This window comes from Xyrauchen texanus, chromosome 46, assembly GCF_025860055.1.
Source record: "Xyrauchen texanus isolate HMW12.3.18 chromosome 46, RBS_HiC_50CHRs, whole genome shotgun sequence".
Taxonomy (NCBI): Eukaryota; Metazoa; Chordata; class Actinopteri; order Cypriniformes; family Catostomidae; genus Xyrauchen; species Xyrauchen texanus.
Window position 1 is genome coordinate 13406370 of NC_068321.1, and position 24344 is coordinate 13430713.

Sequence of the window (24344 nt, forward strand, 5' to 3'; positions counted from 1 at the left end):
GACTTTTTTAATAAACAAGGGATTTTGTGGTAATCAACATTATGCCACAAATGCTGTCGATTGAGATGAACTTGTTTTAAACCCAAAATATTCCTTACATAAAATGTGTAATTTTGGCCAATTGAAATGCAAAACTAATGATTGTTTTTTAATTGATGTCCAGAACACTCCTCCTTGTCTTTCATTTGTCCACAAACAAATAGTCCCACCTCAAAATCACATTGATGGTGACAATGTTGCCTTAACAAACAGAGACAAGTTTTAAAAGCACCACAGAGCCACAGTGTCACACTTTTCAGGAAAATAAAATGGTTGAACCTTTGTATTGAATAAGGAATATTCCTTTAAGATACGTTGGTAAGATCTTAAGAGAGCAACAGTAAAACCAACAAATCAAGAAAACACCATTCTCCTTCAAATCCTCATATACAGTACACTCAGGGTACATTTGGGGCTGGGGGGTGGGGGGAGGGTGTTATTGGGGGGCACTGCGGCTGTAGCTGAGAGACGCTGTGTGTAATGCAGGCTGTTAGTGATGTTAAATGAAGCTTGAAGCCTGGCTGACAGCAGCATTCCTCCAAAGACCCGGTGCTGAGAGAGGAGGAGGAGACGGGCCAACAAGGGCAGAGTAATGGTCTAAGAGAAACCATGCAGGACACGGGGCTTTCTACAGCAGACGGTCCATTATCTCATAAGGGCCATTATCTTAATGGGGTGACCATCTCGATATGACAGATATCACAGAAGGACTGACACATAAACAGTTTTTATAAGATGAATTTGCCAGTGTACAATGACTGCGGTAAAACACATTTGACCCATAGCCGTATACTGATGTATATAACCTTGTCAAGGTGGTTTACAGTTACTTTTTATGTGTGTACTATATTATAATAGTCTTACAAAACAAAAGTTTACTCACAAATACACTTATATTTGTATACTTCCTTTTGTCATTAACTATTATCATTTGCGAAGAAAGCAACGTGTAAATAACTTTCCAGGACATGACGTTTTTCAAGCCACCCTTTATGAATAGGATCACATTGTCAGTGTTAAATAATGTTCACTACAAAGATACATCATATAAAACTGTTAAATATATATAACTTTATGACTCTGAAAATACATAGGACGGTCTCTTCCAAAGCAGAAGTGTATTCCAGTCTCTGCTATAGTCTCTTCGGGTCAGGTCTATAATGTTCTGTTTGTTAGATCACCTGCCATGCTAAACCACGTTTCCAAATCCTAGCTGATTTCAGTTCCTTTCACAACAATGGCAGCAGATCTACAAATGAAGAAAAGTCAACAGACTTTAGTTGTTCATTTAAGTATGCTCAACTGCAAAAAGTCCTTACAAAGCTCAGGTATGTGTGCATTTTTACTTGATTTTTTCAAAGCAGAAGTAGATGATTTGTACTGAAATCCTTCCACAGAAATAGTTTTTCCATATTTCTTTGGTCTGTAAAATTTTGATAGATCCCCACACATTGATTTAGGCCAAAGCAGGTTCGATTCACAAACTATTTTGTGTCTGTCAGTGTCCATCATCTTACTGATCATTTTCCAGTTTTGGCATTGGCAAACAAAATATCAGCCATGTTTGATCCATTCCTCATGGCCAATGTATAAGCTCCATAGCGAGAGGTCCTCACCCCTTTACATATGAGACTGACGGACTAATGGAGAGACTGACAGATGGGCTAACACAACTATGATGTATGCTCCACTCCCCTGCCCAGCTGTTGCTTTGAAGAATGAAGAGGTGCTCCCAAATGTTGCACCTCTCTTGGGAAAATTGCCTCCCACTGGCGTCAGGATACCTAGGATTTAACAACACAAGAGGGAAACAAGGGTAATGACATGATCAGTTATTAATTCAGAAAATTCCGAGTGTTTGGCCAAATCCTACCCTGTTGGACCCTAAAGTATACAAGTATCTGGATGATGTACTTCTTTAACAGTGGACACATCATGCACAACTTTTCCTACGTAGTAGGCCTGACAAAACAATCCTAATAAATGGTGAATTTGGCAACTAGTGAAACATTTTTATGGACAATGCCATGCAAATGTGAGTTCAATGCTGTACCATAACCCTACACTGGGAGTTGTACATAAACGTATGTATGCTATTTGAGATACAAGTGTTGAAATGAGGTTGGCTAATGCTAGCGGCAACACACAATGTGCTTTTGAAATGTCACTTCCGTTAGCTGAAAAACAGCGAATGCTTCCGTGTAGTAAATTACCATTTGCGTTTCATTTAGGACGATACTAAACTTTGAAAATTCATGCACTTGATTCCCAAGTGCATAGTGTAAATGTACAATGCAACGCACGACATTAGCTATATTTCCATCCAAGTTACAGATTAAATTAATGCGAATAATCAATCGCTAAAACAATTTGCAAATAAAGGAGCGTTTCTGTCCCATGTGTTTTCAAGAGAACAAAATTTTCACTTTCAGGGAAATTGGCACAAATTATAAATGGAAATGGAAGTTGAAGCCACTGGGAAAGTCACTGTGGCTCTTTTGTTCAATGTAATAAATTTGTTGCAATTAAGAGCACGCAAACTATAACTAGCAAAGTAAATAGTAAACTGTGCAAAAGTGAGTTCTATAAATTTAGTATTATTAATTTAGAGATCGCAACAGAAAGATATTTTGTACTGTTAATGTAATATCCAAACAAACTCTATTAAAAATTCTATATTATTGATATTGCAGTACCTTTTAGGCTTTTTGATCAGGAGCTACAAACAGCAACATATATGGGTCCAGTGGGGTTGGAATTTGGCAGGACACGTTCATTTTTGACATGCAACTCTATTAAATGAGTTGGCATTATGTTTTTTTGTTTTTCAGTGAAAGATTTACATCACTTACTGTGGTGGTTTTTACTCGGCCTCCCGGCTGTGCACATGTCCAGCCTGTTCTGTTTATCAGCAGGCCACAGCCTTCATCATCCAAACATGGCATCATCTCACACCACTGTCTGTTCCTCACAATATGCACTGATAAAAGTAGAGAAGGAAAGATCAAGAAAAGAAAAAAAAAAAAAACGTAGCAGAAAGAATAAGAATAAGACCAGTAATTTGTATAATGAAAGTTAATTCAATTATGATTTTATTTTGATTTTAAAGTCCATTGGTGCACCAGGCCAGGGCTGCAGGTAAGAATTGGTGAGGAAAGATATAACATCAACTTGCGCTACCCGGACAGATTTTGTGGTTGCACAATACATCCAAGTTTAAATCCTGTCTCCTGCTGAACATGTTTAGACGTGCTGAACAATCCCCCCCACTCCGGGCCCCCCTCAAGCCTGGGCCTGGGAAAAAAGTCCAGTTATACCCCCTTATCGAACATGCCCTGCACAAGGAATGCAAAATAATTGCAATAAAAACATCATAATAGAGCAGATTTAGTCTTAATAAAACAATTTTAGATTCTGATTACATGAATGTCATGATGATTAAGTCTATTTAACTAATATGTAGATATAAAATGATGGTATTGCATAGACGTGCATAGAATTCACACTGCATTACACTTAGAGGTCAAGACTGATTACAGTAAGGACATTTCATTCAACAAGGGGAAATAACAACGAAAGAAAAGAATTCCAGCCCTTGTCCTAATATCCTAAACCTTTCTCTTTGAAACAGATCGCTAAGGTGAGATTTTTTTTCCTGAGGTAAGATTGTTTTTGCACTTAATCAAACATAAATGTCTATTTATAATAACTAGGGCACCCTAACATGTTCATTTGCATACCATGATGCCCCAATTGGCCCTTAGAGAGAGAAAAAGAGAGGGAGAACAGGAGACTGATGAAAGAGGGAGAGAAAAGAAGAGCATTCATGAGGTAGGGAAATGATCATCAGAGTGAAATATAACCCAGGGAAGCAAAAGTACATAAATATCAGGTTGGCAGCATTGTAAGTTTTGAGGAAGGCTAACAAAGTGTGCAGCAACAAGTAGGTACAAATGTTGAAACACAAGGCGAAATGTCATTCTCGGCACGCAAATAGGCACATCCTTGAAGGTAAAAAATAGTTTTGGAGATGGCTTAAAAACTCAGTGTAGTTTGTTATATAGTGAATGTTTCCCTTACAGCATCTACTCTAGGGACTAGCTTCCACTACTAATCTCTAGCATTAGTATTCACAGTTATGCCCTGGGCAATAACGACAAATAAAAGAGTCTTTCATGCAAATTTAGTACGTCTTATGATTCACAAAATGTTAGGTTGCAGCCAGTGTGGTGCTCTTGTATATGCTTTGAAATTAGCAAGCTTTTAGACATGACATCAATCTTATCTGTAGTTTTTTTTTTTTTTTAAGCTTCCTTTTGTCAGATTTTTACATTCATCAATCAGAATTGGGTGTAAGAATTGGTTGGTTGGTGCAGTTTTCTTTCTTTGTTGAATCTCTCTGGAGGAACAAACAGTTTAGGTTAAAATCAGAAATGTTCAATGTAACAAAATTAGGGCTGTCAATCTATAAAAAACAATTAATCAAATTTATCACGTGGTATGCAGATTAATAAATTAAATTAATCACAATTAATCGCATACATAACATATTAATTTTTTTAGTAGTTATGGATTTTCTCCCCTTTTCTCCCAAGTTTGGCATGCTCAATTCCCAATGCGCTCTAAGTCCTCGTGGTGGCGTAGTGACTCAATCCAGCTGACGGATGACGAATCTCAGTTGCTTCTGCGTCTGAGACAGTCAATCCACGCTTCTTATAATGTGGCTCATTGAACATGTTACCACGGAGACTTAGCGCATGAAGGATCACGCTATTCTCTACAGCATCCATGCACAAATCACCACGCAGCCCACCGAGAGTGAGAACCACATTATAGTGACCACAAGGAGGTTAACCCAACGTGATTCTACCCACCCAGCAACCGGGCCAATTGGTTGCTTATGAAGCCTGACTGGAGTCACTCAGCATGCCCTGAATTCGAACTTGCGACTCCAGGTGTGGTAGTCAACACTTGCTGAGCAACCCCGGCCTCCTCATACATAAATATTTGTTGAGAAAGCCCCTCAAATAACAATAATTCAATATATTATGATTAGGGATGCTCCAATCAGAATTTTTACAGCTGATGCGATCACCTATCTTCCTGTAACCTGATCAGCCGATACCGATCCCAATCATTTCACCTTTTATCAGGATCTCTTGTCATAACTGGCTATATGTAAGCTTTCTGCACACTGTTACTATTAATTGAAATTTCCTCATCCCAGTGATATAATTTTGCCTAGTTTTTGCTGATAAAAAAAGCTTTTTTTAATAAGACTTTTAAAAAAGTACAGGCTAACAAAAATTCTCTATTTTAAGATACATGAAAGCTAATAGTCAAACTGATAACCCATATTTACAATTAAGTTTAATTTGACATTTTTGGTTATGAATGTTACATTTATATATCACTTTTCTGACCTCAGTTTAACATCACATCCAAAGGACAAGGCATTTTTACAGTATAGTTTCCCATCACTATACTGGGGCATTAGGATCCACACAGACCACAAAGTCAGCATCCTCTACTGGCCTACCTAATACCTCTTCCAGCAGCAACCTTAGATTTCCACAGGACATCCAGATTCTGGCCAGGCTCAACCCTGCTTAGCTTCAGAGGGCAACTAGTCTTGAGCTACAGGGTGATATACTGTATCTACATGTTGCCGGACTCCACCGGTGCAACTACTGTTAATGACATTTAATCTGGAGATAATTAATAAAGATATTTGAATTAAACCACATCTTGTAACTCACAATATTTCATGTGAAATGCCACATTAACAGTACAGTACACAAACTTTTCTATTTGCCATACCTCTCCCACTGCATCGTTCTTAACTGCTGAATCAAGACTTAAAGTGTCTTACAACACTTTACCAGTATTCCCCACACTCTGTCGATTCAGATCGGTGGCCGGTTGATTGGAGCATCCATAATAATGATTAAATAATTATAAATAGTTACATTTAAATAATTTTAGGTTATATATATATATATATATATATATATATATATATATATATATATATATATATATATATATATATATATATATATATATATAAAAATAATAATACAGATAATTAAAATGCATTACATTATTATGGCACACAAGCATTAAAAGACACCTACACAAAAAGTGGATTTAGAATGCAATATATTGTTTATTTCCATATTAATGAGCATAAGCCAAGCATTGGCCTACCGTTCACAGCAATCCATTTTGCAACTGAATTTGTCAATCAGTCTGAGGTTTATTAAAAGGGCTTGTCAAAGGACATGCCAAAGTAAACCTGTGTCAGATGGATGCTTTTGGAGCATCTTGGTTGTGTCACGTCATAAACATAGGCATAAACCAGGGGTGCCCACACTTTTTTGTGTGATGATCTACTTTTAAATGACCAACTCAATAAGACACAGTTTCATTTAAAATAAGAAAATACTTGTTGGAACTACTGCATGTATCCCTACATGGAATTCATCTTAATTAATAAAAAAATATATAACAATGTTCAATGTTGATATCATTCAGTTTTAACTCTAAACCCAAAACACCTACAGCACAATAGATTACAGCCAGGGCATTTACCTCAATCTGATGACGAGTAAATATTGACCAGGCGAGGTTTCGTTTATTCAGTTGTCATGACAACTAGGTTTGCGTATACGCGCCTTCCAAGGACTTCTGAAACAGAGCGCGAAATTGCGATGCTACTGCCCGGATTAGGCAAAACTGTCTGTTTTCAGAAGTCCTTGGAAGACGCGTATGCGCAAACCTAGTTGTCATGGCAACTGAATAAACAAAACCTCACCTGGTCAATATTTACTCGTCAAGTGCAAGTCAAACAGAAACTAAAAGAAGGAAAGACATTATATTTATTTTTATTAAAATTTTACGAAAGTACATTTAAATTTTTTGCGATCTACCAGCATTGCCTTTGTGATCGACTAGTAGATCACGATCGACGTATTGTGCACCCCTGGCATAAACCATTTTTAGGTTGCAGTTTCAAGTTAAATGATGTTTGAAACTTGATTTTGGATTTGTGCTCCATCAAGCTGTGTTTGAGTGCAAGAACGTGTTCTCATCTAGTGTTGTCTGCTCTCAGTAAGTGTGGTTTGTTCTTTGTTCAAGTGCGCATTACCTATACAGTTTCGCTTACTGCCCTCTGGAGAAAACAGGTGGTACTTCAAGCTTGAATTGCTCTGATTGAAGTAACATTCCTTATTACTGTCCGGAGACATGATTTATTGCATTAATTTGTTTAACACTTTATTTTTTATATAATTAATCCCACTGAATTAACACAAATTAAATCAACAGCCCTAAACAAAATATTTTCAAAATTCTTTGAACTCAAGACTTTATGTTGTACAGTTGTCCCAACTGACCCCAACATGGTGCAAAAGTAATATTTTAAGAATCAGAAATTGAAAAACCGTTTGGTGTGCATGCATTTAGAGGTACATTTTCAGATCTGTCCTGAATGATTCTGCATAGTATCATGACAAGTAAGGCTGGGTACTGATGAAAATGTCCCTATTCGATTCCGGTTTACAAGCTCTCGATTCAGTACCGATTAGATTCGGAATTGATTTGATTCTATTCCAAAACTACTCATATGGGTACATTTCAGTAATAATGTCCTTTTTGTTTACATATGAAAGAAAGTCTCTCCCACTATTTTGTACTACAACTGCACGTGCAAACATGGAAGACTAGAAGAAAGACTCTAAATCTCTTTAAGAAAACCAGCATTTCTGTAAAAAGCATTTGTAAATGAGGGCATTTAACGAGAGAGACTCGAATGGCTTTGTCTCATCTGTGCTATGGGTGATTAGAATGAAATGTTTCTTTTTTGTTGTTTTGATAAAAAACTGACTGTAAAGAATATAAATGGTAATAAAAGAGACAGGATATCACTGCTGAATACTCCACCTCTACACTATACAAATCACCGTGAAATCGGAATATTTACGAGCCAATTGCCAAATAAATTTTTTTAGTTGCATAGCACGAAATTTGGTTGCAAATTCAAGTGATTTCCTCTCCTTGTAGAGGGATGTGCATAGACTAAAAGATTGATCTTGGAATTTAAGAATCAATATCAAGATTGTTCAAATGAAGATACATCTGAAAATCTATATTTTAACCCAACCATAATGACGTAATAATCATGATTCATAATAATTTGAACAAGATGGTAATACCTAAGATATAATATGACTTGGTATGAAAAGATATGACGTTTGTAGAGACCAACCAAATTACAAATAGAATTTCTAATCAATACAATAAAGGCATCAAATTTATGCTAATGTATCCTCCTGTCCAACACTTTTTTTTTTTTTTAAAGAAAAGTGAACATCTGTGAACAAATTTGGTTACTAATTCCATATTTTATGCAATACAAATCACTGATGTATCTCAATAACCTGTAATACACTTACCTTTGTCTTCATTTTATTATCCTGTTAAAATAATGTTTAGGTTTAGGTAAGGGGTTAAACTTTGGAAATATTGTGATAACATTGTTTGTTGGTTTGTTCATTTTTCTTTATGAGAGTAAAAGTTATATATTTTTGTACAATCCAACTGTTCCTTTTTTTTATGGTGAAGTAACCTTATCTTATTGCCATCATACTATTATTATGTCGTCATGAGACTGGGTTGGTATGATTCATTATTGGTGGTCCAAGGCGCCACTATTATAACTCTTTTTTTAAGTGCCTAATCATATTCTTCTTCTTTCATACAAAATTTCATCATGTAACACCATTTGTGCTATGGACATGAATAATACCTAAAACCACGCGGCCTATTGAAGAGAGGTGTGTTATGATTTTTCGAAGCTTTCAGACTTACGCCGTTTGCCTGGTGGGTGAAGAAATTTGCAAAAAAATCCTTTAACACTGAAAAAGGATGAGAGGGTTCATATCTCTGGATCAGAATGTCATTGACTGGGGAGTGGGCTCTTTTTAGTTGGGCTAACAATCACTCATTCATTTCTGACCAAGCAACTTCCTAGACCAATATGACCAAATGTTCCAGTAACCTGATATCAACCCCATTCTGCTGAGTTACTGGCAAGCGCCATCTTTGTATCAATTCAAATATGTTTACCTTTTCCTGTGGCACTACTAATAGCACATTGTTGCCTCAGAGACTTGGGTTCTCGTACCACTGCTAAACCAAGAAGTAAATGCGTTTGTATAATTAATGAACCACGATTCTAAGGTTCAATTTTCAGTCTAAGATTAAACATGTTACTCCGCTGATGGTTAGGTTTAGGGTTGAGTTTATGTTAGGGCGTATAATTAATAAAAGAAGCATTCCTCTTCACTGTATTAAGTTACTTAATACATGACTAAAACAATTACATTATTTACAACTTACTTTTGCCACCCCTCTGTGGACATTTCACCTGGAAGCTTAAGACATGCCCATTTATTCAAAAACACTTCCAGCTTCAGGCACTGGGAACAGTGGTTTGAATTTCAGTAAGCACAGACCTTGACCTACTGTTGCCAAATTCACTGTTGAGATCAGTCTACCTAGACATGCCCTTGCAACCAGCCAGAACACACTAGCAACCATATAACAACATATACCATGAAGGGTAAAAAAAATTGTTTTATATATAAAATTGAAAGATTGTCCTCACCTTGATAGGATTTAATACATAGTTCATCCATGAAACGCGTCAATGCAGCTGATTGGTTCCCTTTTAGCTAGTTGGAGTTGCCAGTCAAACTCCACGTCCTATCTTCTCAATCCCATATATATGCCCAGCTCAACCTGGCTAGCTTCAGAGCCACTTTAAACTTGTCATATAATCATAATTGAGTCCATATTTTAAAGCATAATGCCATCTCAGTTGTTGGAACATAATTGATGTATACATGCAATTTTAATTAAATATAATGTATAAATGAAAATGTACCTGAAAGTATTTTGATCAGTGATTCTGCACCCTTTGACTTCAAGGCCCCCCATTGTCAGAGAAATATTCGAAGGCCTTCCATGTAGGGTAATTTTCATTATTATAGATATCCCTCTATTTCTACTTAAAAAAAAAATACTATCGACAATAGATTAAAACAATTAATCATTATAATTTTTACTCCAGTATGTCTAGAACTGTATGTTCTTCATTAAAAGCAAAAGGGAGTACTAATTTTAGCATTTTCAGTAAGTATAATCTAATAAATATTTAAATCCTTATCTGAATAATTTTAAGATCTTGAGGCCCCCTGGAGTGTGCGAGGCCCCCAAGTGGGTCCCCACCCAGGGTTGAGAACCACTGTTTTAGATGCAGCTTCTATTCCACCTTTTCAGATTCAGTCTAGAGTCTTCCTTGCAGAAACCCTTGCTGCTAGGCATCTTTAAAAGACATAATGTTTGGACCTCTCACAGTAATATCAGACCAACTATTATGAAAGCATCTTTCCACAAATGTTTCAGTCTATCATAAGAAGGAAATCAGCAGGCATGCAGGAATTGGACGTAAGGTTGTATTGTGCATGCCTTGGCATTTTTAACAAACAGTTATGCCATAAGATCCTGTGGATATGATAACCCTATTTGCACGGTCAGCATACTCCTGTCTGTCATTTTAGTAGGAGTACATTCAATTTGCATAAATCAGTCTATAAATCTATAAATCTAGGGTCACTCACGCATGACAAGCATTATAAGCTTTGAAAGATATACTGCTCGCGTAATGCAGTAACAAATTCATACCAGTATACCAATAAGGTCTGAGGCGTATCACTTGATCACACCTATTCTTTAAGTACAAAATATTAAACAGTAGAATATTCCCTCTGTGGCTTACGCATCTTAATTCATAATCAGTGGTGTCCAATCATAATCCATTATGCTGTCATCTACTCGACCTGCTGAGCACGTGCTGTTCAGGTGACGCAACTGCAGAGCCCTAGGCTGAGCAACTAAACCTCTCACGACACTGCAAAGCAGCGCAAATGTGCTGTCAAAAATAAATAAAAAATGTACCTCTCCAGTACTTTAATAACATGTCTCTGGACCTGAGACCCAGAGCTCTGCCTTCTACTATGACTGTCTCTTCCTAACAGTCGACGGATAACCTATGACGAGGCATGGTTCGTCTGCAGTGAAGCATATATGTATAATCAAGGGACTCTGTATCCAGAAGGGATTCTGTATGCAGAAGGGACTCTGAACAAGATCACTCAGCACCTAGATTTACCTTCAGCTATCTAAAAGAATGGAATGTTGGTTTTCAGCAGTATGTATCTAGACCAGTTAAATTTATTTGAAAACTCAAATGACGTATTCTGGATTCAGTTGATCTACAATTGCTCAGGTGGATGCTGGGGTATGCTGTCAGCTGTGCCATGTTAGTCTTTGCCTAAACTGGCTAGGGTGTGCTGTCAGCTTGCGCCATGCTAGTCATTGTCTAACTGGCTCAGCCAAGAGAGAGAAAAAAACTCTATTAAGTTATCAGATCATTAGCTTAAATTCCACACACATAGTCTTTTATTCCAGTATTTTAAGCCATTCGGCAAAGATTGCCCAAGTAAACATCTAGTTCAGTAGTGGTAAGCCATTAGGCAAAGCAGGCCCAGGCACACATATCTAGTTCTGTAGCATTAAGCCATTCTGCAAAGCAGGCTCAGGCACACAGCTAGTTCAGTAGTGTAAAGTCATTCGGCAAAGCAGGCCCAGGCACACATAGCTAGTATACACTCTGATATCATGGCTCCCCGGACCAGCAGCAGTACACAAGTCTTGGCAGCTAGACCTGCTTCAATTGGAGGGTCCATATGGGCTGATATTCAGCCTGCATGCATTGTTGGGGGGTTTTTCCTCTTACCTCGCAGCAGCAGTATGCATCCTAACTAGTAATTCTTAGCACTTCAGCTGAGCAAGTCTCACACATGCTCAGCAGCAGCAACAGTAGCTGCAGAAGCAACAGCGTAGCAGATCTATTGTGCCAAGACCAAACCTACCTACATTCCATTCCCATTAATAAAATGCTGTTTATACCTATTTAGAGAGTTGTCATGACTGAAATAATAGAATGTCTTGATAGAAAAAATGATTGTGTCTCAAGAGGGCCAAAAAAATCTGATAAGCATCCAATTTTGAAACGTACAAAGTGTTTGTTTCTGGATTGGAAAAGAGCATGATTAAAAACCGTCCATAATTTGGTTAAAGTAATATGAAAACAGAGTATCTCATAGAGCTAATAACTTGTTATAAACAATAATTATAAAAAACATTCAAAGCAAAATACTCAACTACTCCAAATACTTAGCTGTTCAGGAACAAACAACACCCCCAGTTCCCCACATCCCAATTCATTCCTCTCTAGTAGGATGTCGAAACACTTCAGCCTTCAATGATGCATAACGCATGACAGATCATCAACATTTTAACACTTTAAAGAAGTCAACAAATCAACACAAAACAGGCAAAGAGTGTTCTGGCAATGCACAACACAGTAAGCTCTCAGACTCCTTCTCTAATGAGCTGTCCTCGCATGTCTCCTGGTCGAGAGTACCGATTGTCTCTTCACTGATGGCAAACAGACTATGACAGGGTGCACAAAGTGCCTTTCTGAATCAATACATCAAAGAACTGTTTTCTGAACTTGAGGTTTTTGGACAAAAGGTCCCAAAAGTCATATTGAAGCTAAACTGAGTAGCACAATGTGACAGTTCCAATTAATAAGTGCTATTTCAGACTCATTTTATTCATGTATCTGATTCTGAATGAAAACATCTTGTTAAACCTCTTTTTGTTAGAGATGTGGAAATTGAATCTCTTGAATTTTAAACTGTATATACACTGACTTCTTATTGATTTTGACATTAGAATAGGCAGAAATACAACAAACAAAATAATCCCTGCAATGAATTCCTAAACATTTTTTTTCTGATATTTGTGAATTTCTTTTGAAAAGTACAGACAGCATCTTTATTTAAAACACCACAGAAAAAGAGCAGTTCATTTTACACTCACTGAGCACTTTATTAGAAACACCTGTACATCTATGTATTAATGCAATTATCTAATCAGCCAGTCGTGTTATTAATTACATCAGTGCAATTAATAAAATCATGCAGATACAGGTCAGGAGCTTCAGATAATGTTCACATCAACCATCAAAATAGGGAAAAAAATGTGATCTCAGTGTGTCACGATCCCCTGTTGTCTGCCCGTGTTTCGTGTCACCGTCACAAACTACACTTCCCATGATTCCCGGCCCTCATCACTGCCAGCACTTTGTTATTGTCCTCACCTGTTTGTCGTTTAGTTATCATCATGTCTGTGTATTTAAACCCCATTGTTCCTCCATTCCCTTGTCGATCGTTACTTGTTTGTAGATACCTGGATGCCTTTGTTTTGCCCTGCTCACTCATTACGTGTACCCTTGTAGGTTTTCATGTTTTGGTTTCATTTTCCCATTGTGGACATTTCCTTTGTTCCTGTCTTGTTTGTTTTCACTGTTGTTTAATAAATCCCGCGTTTAGATCCTCACTCCTCGTCTGCCTCCTCCTACTTACGTTACACAGTGATTTATTCCGTGGCATGATTGTTGGTGCCAGATGGGCTAGTTTGAGTATTTCTTTAACTGCTGATCTCCTGGGATTTCCTCGCACAACAGTCTCTAGAGTTTCCTCAGAATGGTGCCAAAAACATCCAGTGAGGGGAAGTTCTGGGGAAGGAAATGCCTTGTAGATGAGAGAGGTCAGAAGTGAATAGATCTCAGATCACCACTCTGTACAATTGTAGTGAGCAGAATAGCATCTCAGAATGAGATGCTTCAAACCATGAGGCGGATGGGCTACAACAGCAGAAGACCACGTAGGGCACTTAATTAGGACCATACTGTTCCTAATAAAGTGCTCAGTGAGTGTAAATATGTCGATGGGAAGGCAGAGGAAAGCCATATCTGGCATATTAGTGGATACATCCACTACGTCACCCAACATTTCTCTAATTTATGGCATTTAACATTTATTCTTTAACATTTACTAATCTGTATTTTTATGTTAATAGTGAAGTTGAATATGTTTTTTTTTTTACTAGTACTTAATAGATAGTGGTAGTAGACACTAGTATTTATTCAATTGTAACTAGTCCTTATTCATTAGATACTAGTACTTATTCCTGTCACTATTTCAGTAATGTAATTATGTCATTGTTACAGATATCAAATTTGTCATTTAACTTTTGGCATGGGAATCTGTGATTCTATTCAAATCCAGTAGTGACTTAGAGTTAGGGTAAGACACCAAGGGTATCATTTTTAAAGTTGTTAGCTACTATTTATTAAATGCTTGTACTTATTCCAGTGGTTACTAGTACCTATTCCAGTTTTACTAGTATTTATCTATTAGATACTAGTATTTATTCCAATTGTTACTAGTAACATTTGTAATTTTACTAGTAAGATTATTAATTGAACTATAGCAGCCATTCTGACATTTGACAACAAAAATGAGTAACTAATTAGATACATTATTACTAGTAAAAATGTAAATAGACACTAATGTCTTATAGATAAGTACTAGTATTTAATAAATAAGCACTAGTAAACTGAAATAGACACTAGTACTAGAATCACATGAATAATTAACAAATTAGTTTGTGTGGGTATAAGAACGATTAAAAAATTATTTGCAAATCTTTTATTGTTATTATGGATGTTGTGTTAATGACCTCACATTAATTGACTTCAGTACATTAAATGTTTTTACCCAAAACACTTTTGTCACACCAAAAGACCATTTAAAATGAACAAGTGAAGACAAAAAGCTGATAAAAAAATTTGGTAAACTGAAAAGAATATGTAATAGTGACCAATTAGTGTACAAGATATACACTTATCTATGCCATTTACATATACATTTATATACTGTACATTTTAACCTAAAAGTCCATGGACATGCTATGTGTCAACTAACCATGCTGTCCTACAAAGGCAAACTGCTAACACAAACTTCAACTTGGGCTGCACAATAAATCATATTTTAGCCATGATCCTGGTTTCTGCCTCTCAGTTAGTTGAGCATAATCATCTACAGTATTAGTGAGCTAACAAGTAGAAATTACAGCCAGGTAAAGTTGCAAATTGTTGTTCATTTTCATTACAGGCTGTGTCTAAGGATGATAGAACAAATTACAAGCTCTTTCGAAGTATATTTTTACTTCAACTGACCTATCACGCTCTCTTCAGAAGTTCGCCACAATCACGTTTCACTTTCGAGCGTTCTCTGAAATACGGAGCTGCAGTTTTTTTTGTTTCGTGCTTATCCGTAGTATATGATACAGTGTTTCAGGGGTCACAAACAGTTCTGCGCTCTGATTATGTGTATTAAATACAGAAAAGACATACTCTGAGTTCGGTTCATTTTGAGCACATTGTGTTCTATGGCGTTATAATTAAAGCCCTCCGGATTTAATTCAGTTGAACATTTGCATAATTCCAAATATATTTTGTCATTACAAGTTTTTAAACAAATCTGAAGTAACTCAGCATATAAGTAAACCATAACACTGTAGTGGTTTAATCCATGTCTTCTAAAGAGATCCAATTGGTTTTAGGTGAAAACAGACCAAAATGTAACTCTTTTTTTTTAACTATAAATCTTGACATCACCAGCTTGATTACACTTCCTAGTGCTATCTAGTGCTCTGCTCATGTGTCAAGCACTAGGAAGTGTAATCCAGCTTGAAATCATGATCATGCCTAAAGACTTCAATGGGATGATGTACAGTTAAAAAGGAGTTCCCCTTCTGTCGCTCTCTCCACGTTGTGTCAGAGAAGCGACACTAGGGGTCTCTCTTGAGTGCCGATATTCACCTCTGAACTATGAAAAAAGGCCAATGAGAGTTGGCAACCAGTATTTGCATGTTCCGCCCCCGGACATACGGGTATTTAAGCGGCGCAAATACGGGAGTTCATTCCGAAAATTTCTTCGGAGCCGATGGTCGTGTTTGCAGACTGCTGCGTTTTACACACCGAGTTCCTGCTATCCTCTGCTGCATGCTGTTGGATTCTACGGCGCACAACAGCGGCTTTCTCCTGTTTGCACGGCTGTGCACTTCCTGCCCCTGAGCGCATCGACAGTTGCAGATAAGAAAGATCTCTCACAAGTTCTTTCATTCATAAAAGAGTGATTTTATTTAAAAGAGTAATTTCCTCTAAAAGAGCAAAAACACAGCGGCGTTGAACGTCCTTTTAAGGACGCGTCTTTATAAAGATGACTTTCTGCCCCTGTGTTGTTCCTGGATGAGGTAGAGTACTCTCCGCTTCCGACGGCCACAGGCGTTGTCTCGTGTGTCTGGGCAGCGATCACACTGAGGCTGCATTTGTGGATGGTTCATGTTCTCATTGCGAGAACATGACCATGACAACGTTGCGGTCGCGGCTTGCTTACAACCGTAAGCAGGCCACTCCAGCCGCCCCCCGCGTCGCTCCTTCTTCCCACGGGATTGAGGACGATGCGGCTGGCAATGGAGGCGATTCGTGGATGGCAGCGGGTGCAGCTCCGCCGGGTACGCCCCCTCGGACCACCCGTGCCCCGGCACGCTCGTTGACTCCCGTCCCCACTCGAGGTGGCGGCGACTCGCCTCACAGCCAGTCTGCCTACCCTCTTGCGATGGAAGCAGATGAGTTCGCCGCGACATCGGAGGGCGTGGGCTCTGATGCTGAGGGCTCCTCTGGGCTGCCGCTTTCGGGCTTGCACGCCCAGGAGGAGGCTGACGCACAGATGTCCGATATGCTTTCCCGGGCAGCCAACAGCGTGGGTCTGGATTGGAACCCTCCATCCTCCCCACAGCCATCACGGCTGGACGATTGGTTCTGGGCGTTGAGCGCGCCACAGCCTCGCCCCCGGTTCCTTTCTTCCCAGAGGTGCATGATGAGCTGACGCCTTCATGGAGAGCACCCCTCTCCACTCGCCGCACCGCCACCTGCTCATCCGCCTCGCCACCCTCGACGGCGGAGCCGCCACGGGTACACGGAGATCCCCCAGGTGGATAGAGCTGTTGCGCTCCACTTATGTCCCGGAAGCACTACCACCTGGCGGGCCGCCCTGTACTCCCTTCCCGGTCCTGTAGAGCAACATCCTTGCTCACCGCGAAGGCCTACAGCGCTACCGGACGCGCCGCTTCCGCCCTGCATGCCATGGCTCTCCTGCAGGTCCACCAAGCCAAGGCACTTCGCAACATGCACGGGGGTGGCCCTGATTCCGACACGCTGCAGGAACTGCGCTCAGCGACCGACCTCGCCCTGAGAGCGACGAAGGTCACAGCGCAGGCACTCGGGCAGGCGATGGCCACTCTGGTGGTCCAGGAACATCAGCAATGGCTGGACTTGGTTGAGATGCGTGAAGCTGACAAGACTCGCATCCTCAACGCCCCTGTCTCCCAGTTCGGCCTCTTCGGCGACACCGTTGAGGACTTTGCCCAGCAGTTCTCCCTGGTGAAGAAGCAGACAGAGGCCATTTCGCACATCATGCGAGCTTGCCGCCACGGCCCAGGCCCCACCTGCTCGCCGAGGGCGTCCTCCCGCGGCCAGAAGACCTTCTGCTCCGCCCCAACCTGGGCCCAGCTCTCAGCCCCGGCGTCGAGCAAACCGCAGGAAGCGTACGCCCCCTGCCTCACGGACCCCTTCGAGGACCCGGAAGGCTCCCAAGTGTCCCTGAGACAGCGGACCCAGAGGACAAGAGGTTAGCTCCGGAGGTGGTAAGACCACTCCGTCCCCCGGTGGAGGGCCGGGAGGACAATATTTTGTTTTTTCATTTGCCGCACCCCCTGACGGGGGCTGCGGTACCCAAATTCTCAATAAAAGAGCTATTTTCTTTACCTCTGGGTCACATGGCCCGCAAATGCCGTTCTCACGGCACTGTGCTTTCAGGCCTCAACAGTCCCGGCACCCTGGATGCGGTGCTCCCACCCTCAGCCCCACGACTGTTCCTCGGCCGGCCGGTTCAGACGAGTCCAGAGGACGCCAGCATCAGACCTCCTCCTCAGTCACAAACCCGCCCCCTGCCAGGTGCGCAGAACAAGGTAAGTGCTTTGAGTTTATTCTCAGCACCAGAGCCTAGGGACACCATAGTGCCTCCCGACGCCGCGTTACCTGTTCCGCACCGTTGCGAAGCCCCACCGGGTACGTCCAAAATACTCGTCCCCTTGGTGCCCCTAGCACGGAGCTTAGAGGCATGGCTTTCACTGCCCAGCTCATCACGGTGGCTGCACCGGACCATCCGACTCGGTTACGCAATTCAGTTTGCCAGGTCTCCGCCCCCCTTCGTGGGCGTTCGTTCCTCCGCAGTACACGGCGAACATGCCCACTCCCTGTGCAAGGAAATCGCCTCCCTTCTAATCAATGACGCGATAGAGCCTGTCCCTCCGACCGAAACGAAGAAGGGTTTCTACAGCCCTTACTTCATTGTACCCAAGAAAGGCGGTGGCATACGACCGATCTTGGACCTGCGAGTTTTCAATCGGACCTTGTCCAAACTCCCATTCAAAATGCTTACCCAGAAACGAATTTTATCTGGCGTCCGGCATCTAGATTGGTTCACAGCGGTAGACCTGAAGGACGTGTACTTCCACGTCTCAATTCGCCCTCGACATCGACCCTTTCTACGGTTCGCATTCGACGGCCAGGCGTATCAGTACAAGGTCCTCCCCTTCGGCCTGTCTCTGTCCCCTCGCGTCTTCACGAAGGTCGCAGAGGCGGCTCTTGCCCCGCTACGAGGAGCGGGCATACACATACTCAATTACCTCCACGATTGGCTCATTTTGGCCTCCTCGCAGGAATTTACCCCTGCCTGCCGCCAAACCTTCAAACCCTGGACAGACCTCTGCTTTCTACGGGCAGGAGTACCCTTGCAGCAGGTGTCCCGTCGCGTTCTGGTTACAACCGACGCCTCCAAATTGGGTTGGGGCGCCGTGTGCAACGGGCGCGCAGCCGCAGGCAGGTGGAACCGAGGCCGGCTGCGCTGGCACATCAACTGCCTAGAGCTGCTGGCCGTTTTTCTTGCCCTGAAGAAATTTCTTCCGTTGATTCGTGGCAAGCACGTCCTAGTCAGGACAGACAGCACCACGGTGGTGGCCTACATAAACCGCCAAGGTGGAGTACGCTCGCTCCACGTGTCACAGCTCGCCTGTCGTCTCCTCCTTTGGAGTCAGCAGCGACTTGAGTCACTGCGCGCCACTCACATCCCCGGCAACCTCAATGTGATAGCGGATGCGCTGTCAAGACAAAACTTGCCCGGCGGAGAGTGGAGGCTCCACCCCCAATCGGTCCAGCTGATTTGGGACAGGTTCGGCAAGGCCCAGGTAGACCTGTTTGCCTCCCAGGAAACCTCCCACTGTCCGCTCTGGTATGCCCTCACAGAGGCTCCCCTTGGGACAGACGCTCTGGCGCACAGCTGGCCCGCGGGGCTGCGCAAGTACGCTTTTCCCCCAGTGAGCCTTCTTGCACAGGTGCTATGCAAGGTCAGGGAGGACAAGGAGCAAGTCACTCTGGTGGCCCCCTACTGGCCCAACCGGACGTGGTTTTCGGATCTCACGCTCCTCATGACAGCCCCTCCCTGGCGAATGCCCCTGAGGAAGGACCTTCTTTCTCAGGGATGGGGCACGCTCTGGCATCCGCATCCAGACCTCTGGAATCTCCACGTCTGGTCCCTGGACGGGACGCGGAGGATCTAGCCGGCCTACCTTCGGCCGTCATAGACACTATTAACCAAGCCAGAGCCCCTTCGACCAGGCATCTTTACACCCTGAAGTGGCGTCTGTTCGCGGACTGGTGTTCTTCCCGAGCCGAAGACCCACAGAAGTGCGCAGTTAGGTCAGTGCTCATGTTTCTTCAGGAGAGGCTGGAGAGGAGGCTGTCCCCCTCCACCCTCAAGGTGTATGTTGCCGCTATCGCACGACATGGTAGACGGCAAGTCTCTTGGTAAGCATGACTTAATCGTCAGGTTCCTAAAAGGTGCCCGGAGGATGACTCCCTCCCGGCCTAACCTGTTTCCCCCTGGGATCTCTCGGTCGTCCTTTGGGACTCCGGAGACCCCCCTTTGAGCCGCTTGACTCAGTTGGACTCAGGGCCCTCTCTCTCAAGACCGCCCTGCTGATCGCGCTCGCTTCCATCAAGAGGGTCGGGGACCTGCATGCGTTCTCTGTTAGCGACGCTTGCCTGGAGTTCGGTCCGGCGGACACTTTCGTGATCCTAAGACCGCGACCGGGCTACGTGCCCAAGGTTCCTACCACACCCTTCAGGGATCAGGTGGTGAACCTGCAAGCGCTGCCCCGGGAGGAGGCAGACCCAGCCCTTTCACTGCTGTGTCCAGTACGTGCCTTACGTATTTACCTGGACCGCACACAGAGCACCAGATGCTCTGAGCAGCTCTTCGTCTGCTTTGGGGGACAGCAGAAAGGGAATGCTGTCTCCAAGCAGAGACTCGCCCACTGGGTTGTCGACGCCATTTCCCTGGCTTATCACACCCAGGCCGTGCCCCCCCCTTTGCTGGTCCGAGGCCACTCCACCAGGAGTGTTGCGTCCTCGTGGGCACTGGCTAGGGGCACTGCCCTAGCAGACATTTGTAGAGCAGCGGGCTGGGCAACACCAAACACTTTTGCGAGATTCTACAATCTCCGAGTTGAGTCAGTATCGTCCCGTGTTCTCTCAGGTACCGAGCCCGTAGAACTCGGTGGCACGTCCACGATCTGACCGGGTGAATCGCTTGCACCCAGCCCTTCCCCTAACCAGGGGAAACAGTGCGCCTTCATTCCCAGGAGATCCCAGGTTTGGGACACTGGTTGACTCCTCCCTAGCCCTCGTGGGTCGCAGTTCTGCGGAGGAACTCGCCGACCCAAACCACTGCGGGTACCGCAAGCTACCCTGTACTGGTATAGGTGCCCCACAGGTAAGGCCTCCTGTTCGGACTCCCCCTGTGTGTAAAACCACGGTTCTGTCCCCTCACGAGTTGACTCCGTGTTTCCCTTAGGCAGTTACAGCTGCCTCGGTTGCCGTGCTGTATGCTTCCCCCCTCTGCGAGGCTGGATCTACCACCGCACTACTTTTCCACATAAGACCTAAGTATAGGCCAAAAAATTTGCCTCCCCTCCCGGGTAGGTGTGGCCTCCGCAGGGTCTTCTCCGCCCTAATAAGGGCTAAGACCCCCTTCCCTCAATGCGTGTAAGGGCCCCGGCCGTATTTGCTCTATGCGAGAAACATAGAGAGAAAAGAGGCCCAGCCAGGCTGGCCCGTTCCCATGTTGGCGGCCATCACCTTGTTCCCCCCTCCAGGGTAATGATAAGGAATCATGATGGCTTAAATGGGGCATTGGGGAAGGGTACGTGCAGCCTGATACAGTTGGTCGTTCTGCATGTAGGAATACCTGCTCGCTCCTGTATCAGCAGATCACGTACACGGCTCAGCGCATGGCTCTTTTTAAGTGGACCCCTAGTGTCGCTTCTCTGACACAACGTGGAGCGAGCGACAGAAGGGGAACGTCTGGGTTACGGATGTAACCTCCGTTTCCCGATGGAGGGAACGAGACGTTGTGTCTCCCCTGCCACGTCGCTGAGCCGAGCCCCTGTTGTGGCCGGACCATTTCCGGCTCCTCAGAAAAATCCTGAATGAACTCCCGTATTTGCGCCGCTTAAATACCCGTATGTCCGGGGGCGGGACATGCAAATACTGGTTGCCAACTCTCATTGGCCTTTTTTCATAGTTCAGAGGTGAATATCGGCGCTCAAGAGAGACCCCTAGTGTCGCTTCTCTGACACACGTCTCGTTCCCTCCATCGGGGAACGGAGGTTACATACGTAACCCAGACGTTATATTTAGGTCTGTTCTCACCCAAAACCAATTGGATCACTTCAGAAGACATTGATTTAATCCCTGGAGTCTGATTGATTACTGTTATGTTGCCTTTATGTGCTTTTTGGAGCTTCAAATTTTTTGTCACTATTCACTTGTATTGTAAGGGCCTACATACCTACACAATCTTCATTTGTGTTCTGCAGAAGAAACAAAGTCATACACATTTGGGATAGCATGAAATTGAGTAAATTATGAGAGAATTTTCATTTTTGGGTGGACAATACCTTCAACATGAGAGCTGCTGTTTAATCTAAAACATAATATACAATTTAGATTTTATATCTATGCAGTGGTAACAGTGATTTTTATTATACATTTTTTGTCTAAATTGTGCATCCCTGTAATATAAAATCTTACAGAAACATTGCTATTAATAATCATCATGATTACAATTTTGAGCAAAATAATCATGATTATCATTTTAACCATTATCGTGCAGGCCTAATTTCGCCAACACTGAAACTGAGAAAAATGGTTTGAAATTGACTTGGTTTTATTGTGAATGTTATAGTTACTACAGATTTCTCAAACTGTTTTCTCTGAAACTGAGTATAACTGAGACAAACTCATCCGATCATAGTCTTAGAGACCTGCTATTGGTCATGTCAATTTCAACTAAATGTATAGTTACTGTGTTTTGCCTTTGCACTACGATATGTATGTAAAATATCTTGCTGTGCACCTGACAATTCTGCAATTTACTCCCAAAGATGATTTAAGGGCACTAATCAAAATAATTCAATAAAATAAAATACATTTTCAAATTCTGGGCACTTTTTAAACATAATTTGACTTGTATAATGGGTTCTTGATAATGTTGTGAGAAACGGTAGTTCCAGTTCTCAAGGCCCTGTCAGTCCTGCCCCAGTTAAGACTTTAGCAGTGACTGATGACCAATGCAGAGGCTGGACTCAAGATTTATCGTGACAATAAATGAGATAGGCTGCTCATTGCAGTGGGCTGAAATTACTCATACGTCTGGCAAAGAGGAGAACATCAAGCATCTGTCCATACATTTTTACAGCAAATACAGGTTGAGCATCTATATGCTTATCATTCAAGTATGGCACACACACTAGTATTCCGATCAGCTTTGCTTACACAGGAAAGTCCATAATTTACAAGTAACACAAGTTCGTCAACATAATTAATTCATGAGCTAACATTTCAAACTGTTTCTAAGGCAAGACCATTCTGTCCTCAAAGTTAAAGGAATAGTTCACCCAAAAATGTTAATTCTCTCATAATTTTCTCACCCTTATGCTATCTCAAACTCGTATGACTTTCTTTCTTCCGCAGACCACAAACTAAGATATTTGAATGGATATGTGCTGTATATAATCCCTAAATTGGGCGAGCATTTGATTGTGCAATATCCTTGAAATGGACAAACAAAACTTATGAAACATGAAGAAAAGGGGGCATTGGTTTCAAGGGGGCACCCTTGAAAAGAGTAATCAATGCTTGCAATGCTTTGAGCCCCGATTGGGTGAGCATTTGGTCATGCAATATCCTTGAAAAGAATAACCAAAGCTTGAAACTTACAGGTGAAACTCGAAAAATTAGAATATTGTGCAAAAGTTCATTAATTTCAGTAATTCAACTTAAAAGGTGAAACTAATATATTATATAGACTCATTACAAGCAAAGTAAGATATTTCAAGCCTTTATTTGATATAATTTTGATGATTATGGCTTACAGCTTATGAAAACCCCAAATTCAGAATCTCAGAAAATTAGAATATTGTGAAAAGGTTCAGTATTGTAGGCTCAAAGTGTCACACTCTAATCAGCTAAACACCTGCAAAGGGTTCCTGAGCCTTTAAATGGTCTCTCAGTCTGGTTCAGTTGAATTCACAATCATGGGGAAGACTGCTGACCTGACAGTTGTGCAGAAAACCATCATTGACACCCTCCACAAGGAGGAAAAGCCTCAAAAGGTAATTGCAAAAGAAGTTGGATGTTCTCAAAGTGCTGTATCAAAGCACATTAATAGAAAGTTAAGTGGAAGGGAAAAGTGTGGAAGAAAAAGGTGCACAAGCAGCAGGGATGACCGTAGCCTGGAGAGGATTGTCAGGAAAAGGCCATTCAAATGTGTGGGGAGCTTCACAAGGAGTGGACTGAGGCTGGAGTTACTGCATCAAGAGCCACCACACACAGACGGGTCCTGGACATGGGCTTCAAATGTCAAACGTCTTACCTGGGCTAAAGAAAAAAAGAACTGGTCTGTTGCTCAGTGGTCCAAAGTCCTCTTTTCTGATGAGAGCAAATTTTGCATCTCATTTGGAAACCAAGGTCCCAGAGTCTGGAGAAAGAGAGGAGAGGCACACAATCCAAGATGCTTGAAGTCCAGTGTGAAGTTTCCACAGTCTGTGTTGGTTTGGGGAGCCATGTCATCGGCTGGTGT

The 24344-nt window shown here is 42.3% G+C and overlaps 1 protein-coding gene across 4 annotated transcripts in view; it reads right to left on the bottom strand.

Moving 5' to 3' along the window:
• Window positions 1-1028: 1028 nt before the first annotated feature.
• Window positions 1029-24344, bottom strand: part of LOC127638435 (chemokine-like protein TAFA-5) — an 87222-nt gene continuing 63906 nt past the window's right edge. For 2 of the 4 annotated variants that reach the window (XM_052119960.1, XM_052119961.1), the window contains exons 3-4: window positions 2892-3019; window positions 1029-1823 (exon numbers count right to left, since the gene is read on the bottom strand). In XM_052119960.1, the coding sequence (XP_051975920.1) occupies window positions 1815-1823; window positions 2892-3019 (137 nt within the window). In that variant the 3' untranslated portion in view covers window positions 1029-1814. Of the gene's footprint in view, window positions 1824-2891; window positions 3020-3715; window positions 3833-24344 lie in introns of those variants that run through there. The other 2 variants (XR_007969866.1, XM_052119962.1) reach the window with 2 other exon arrangements.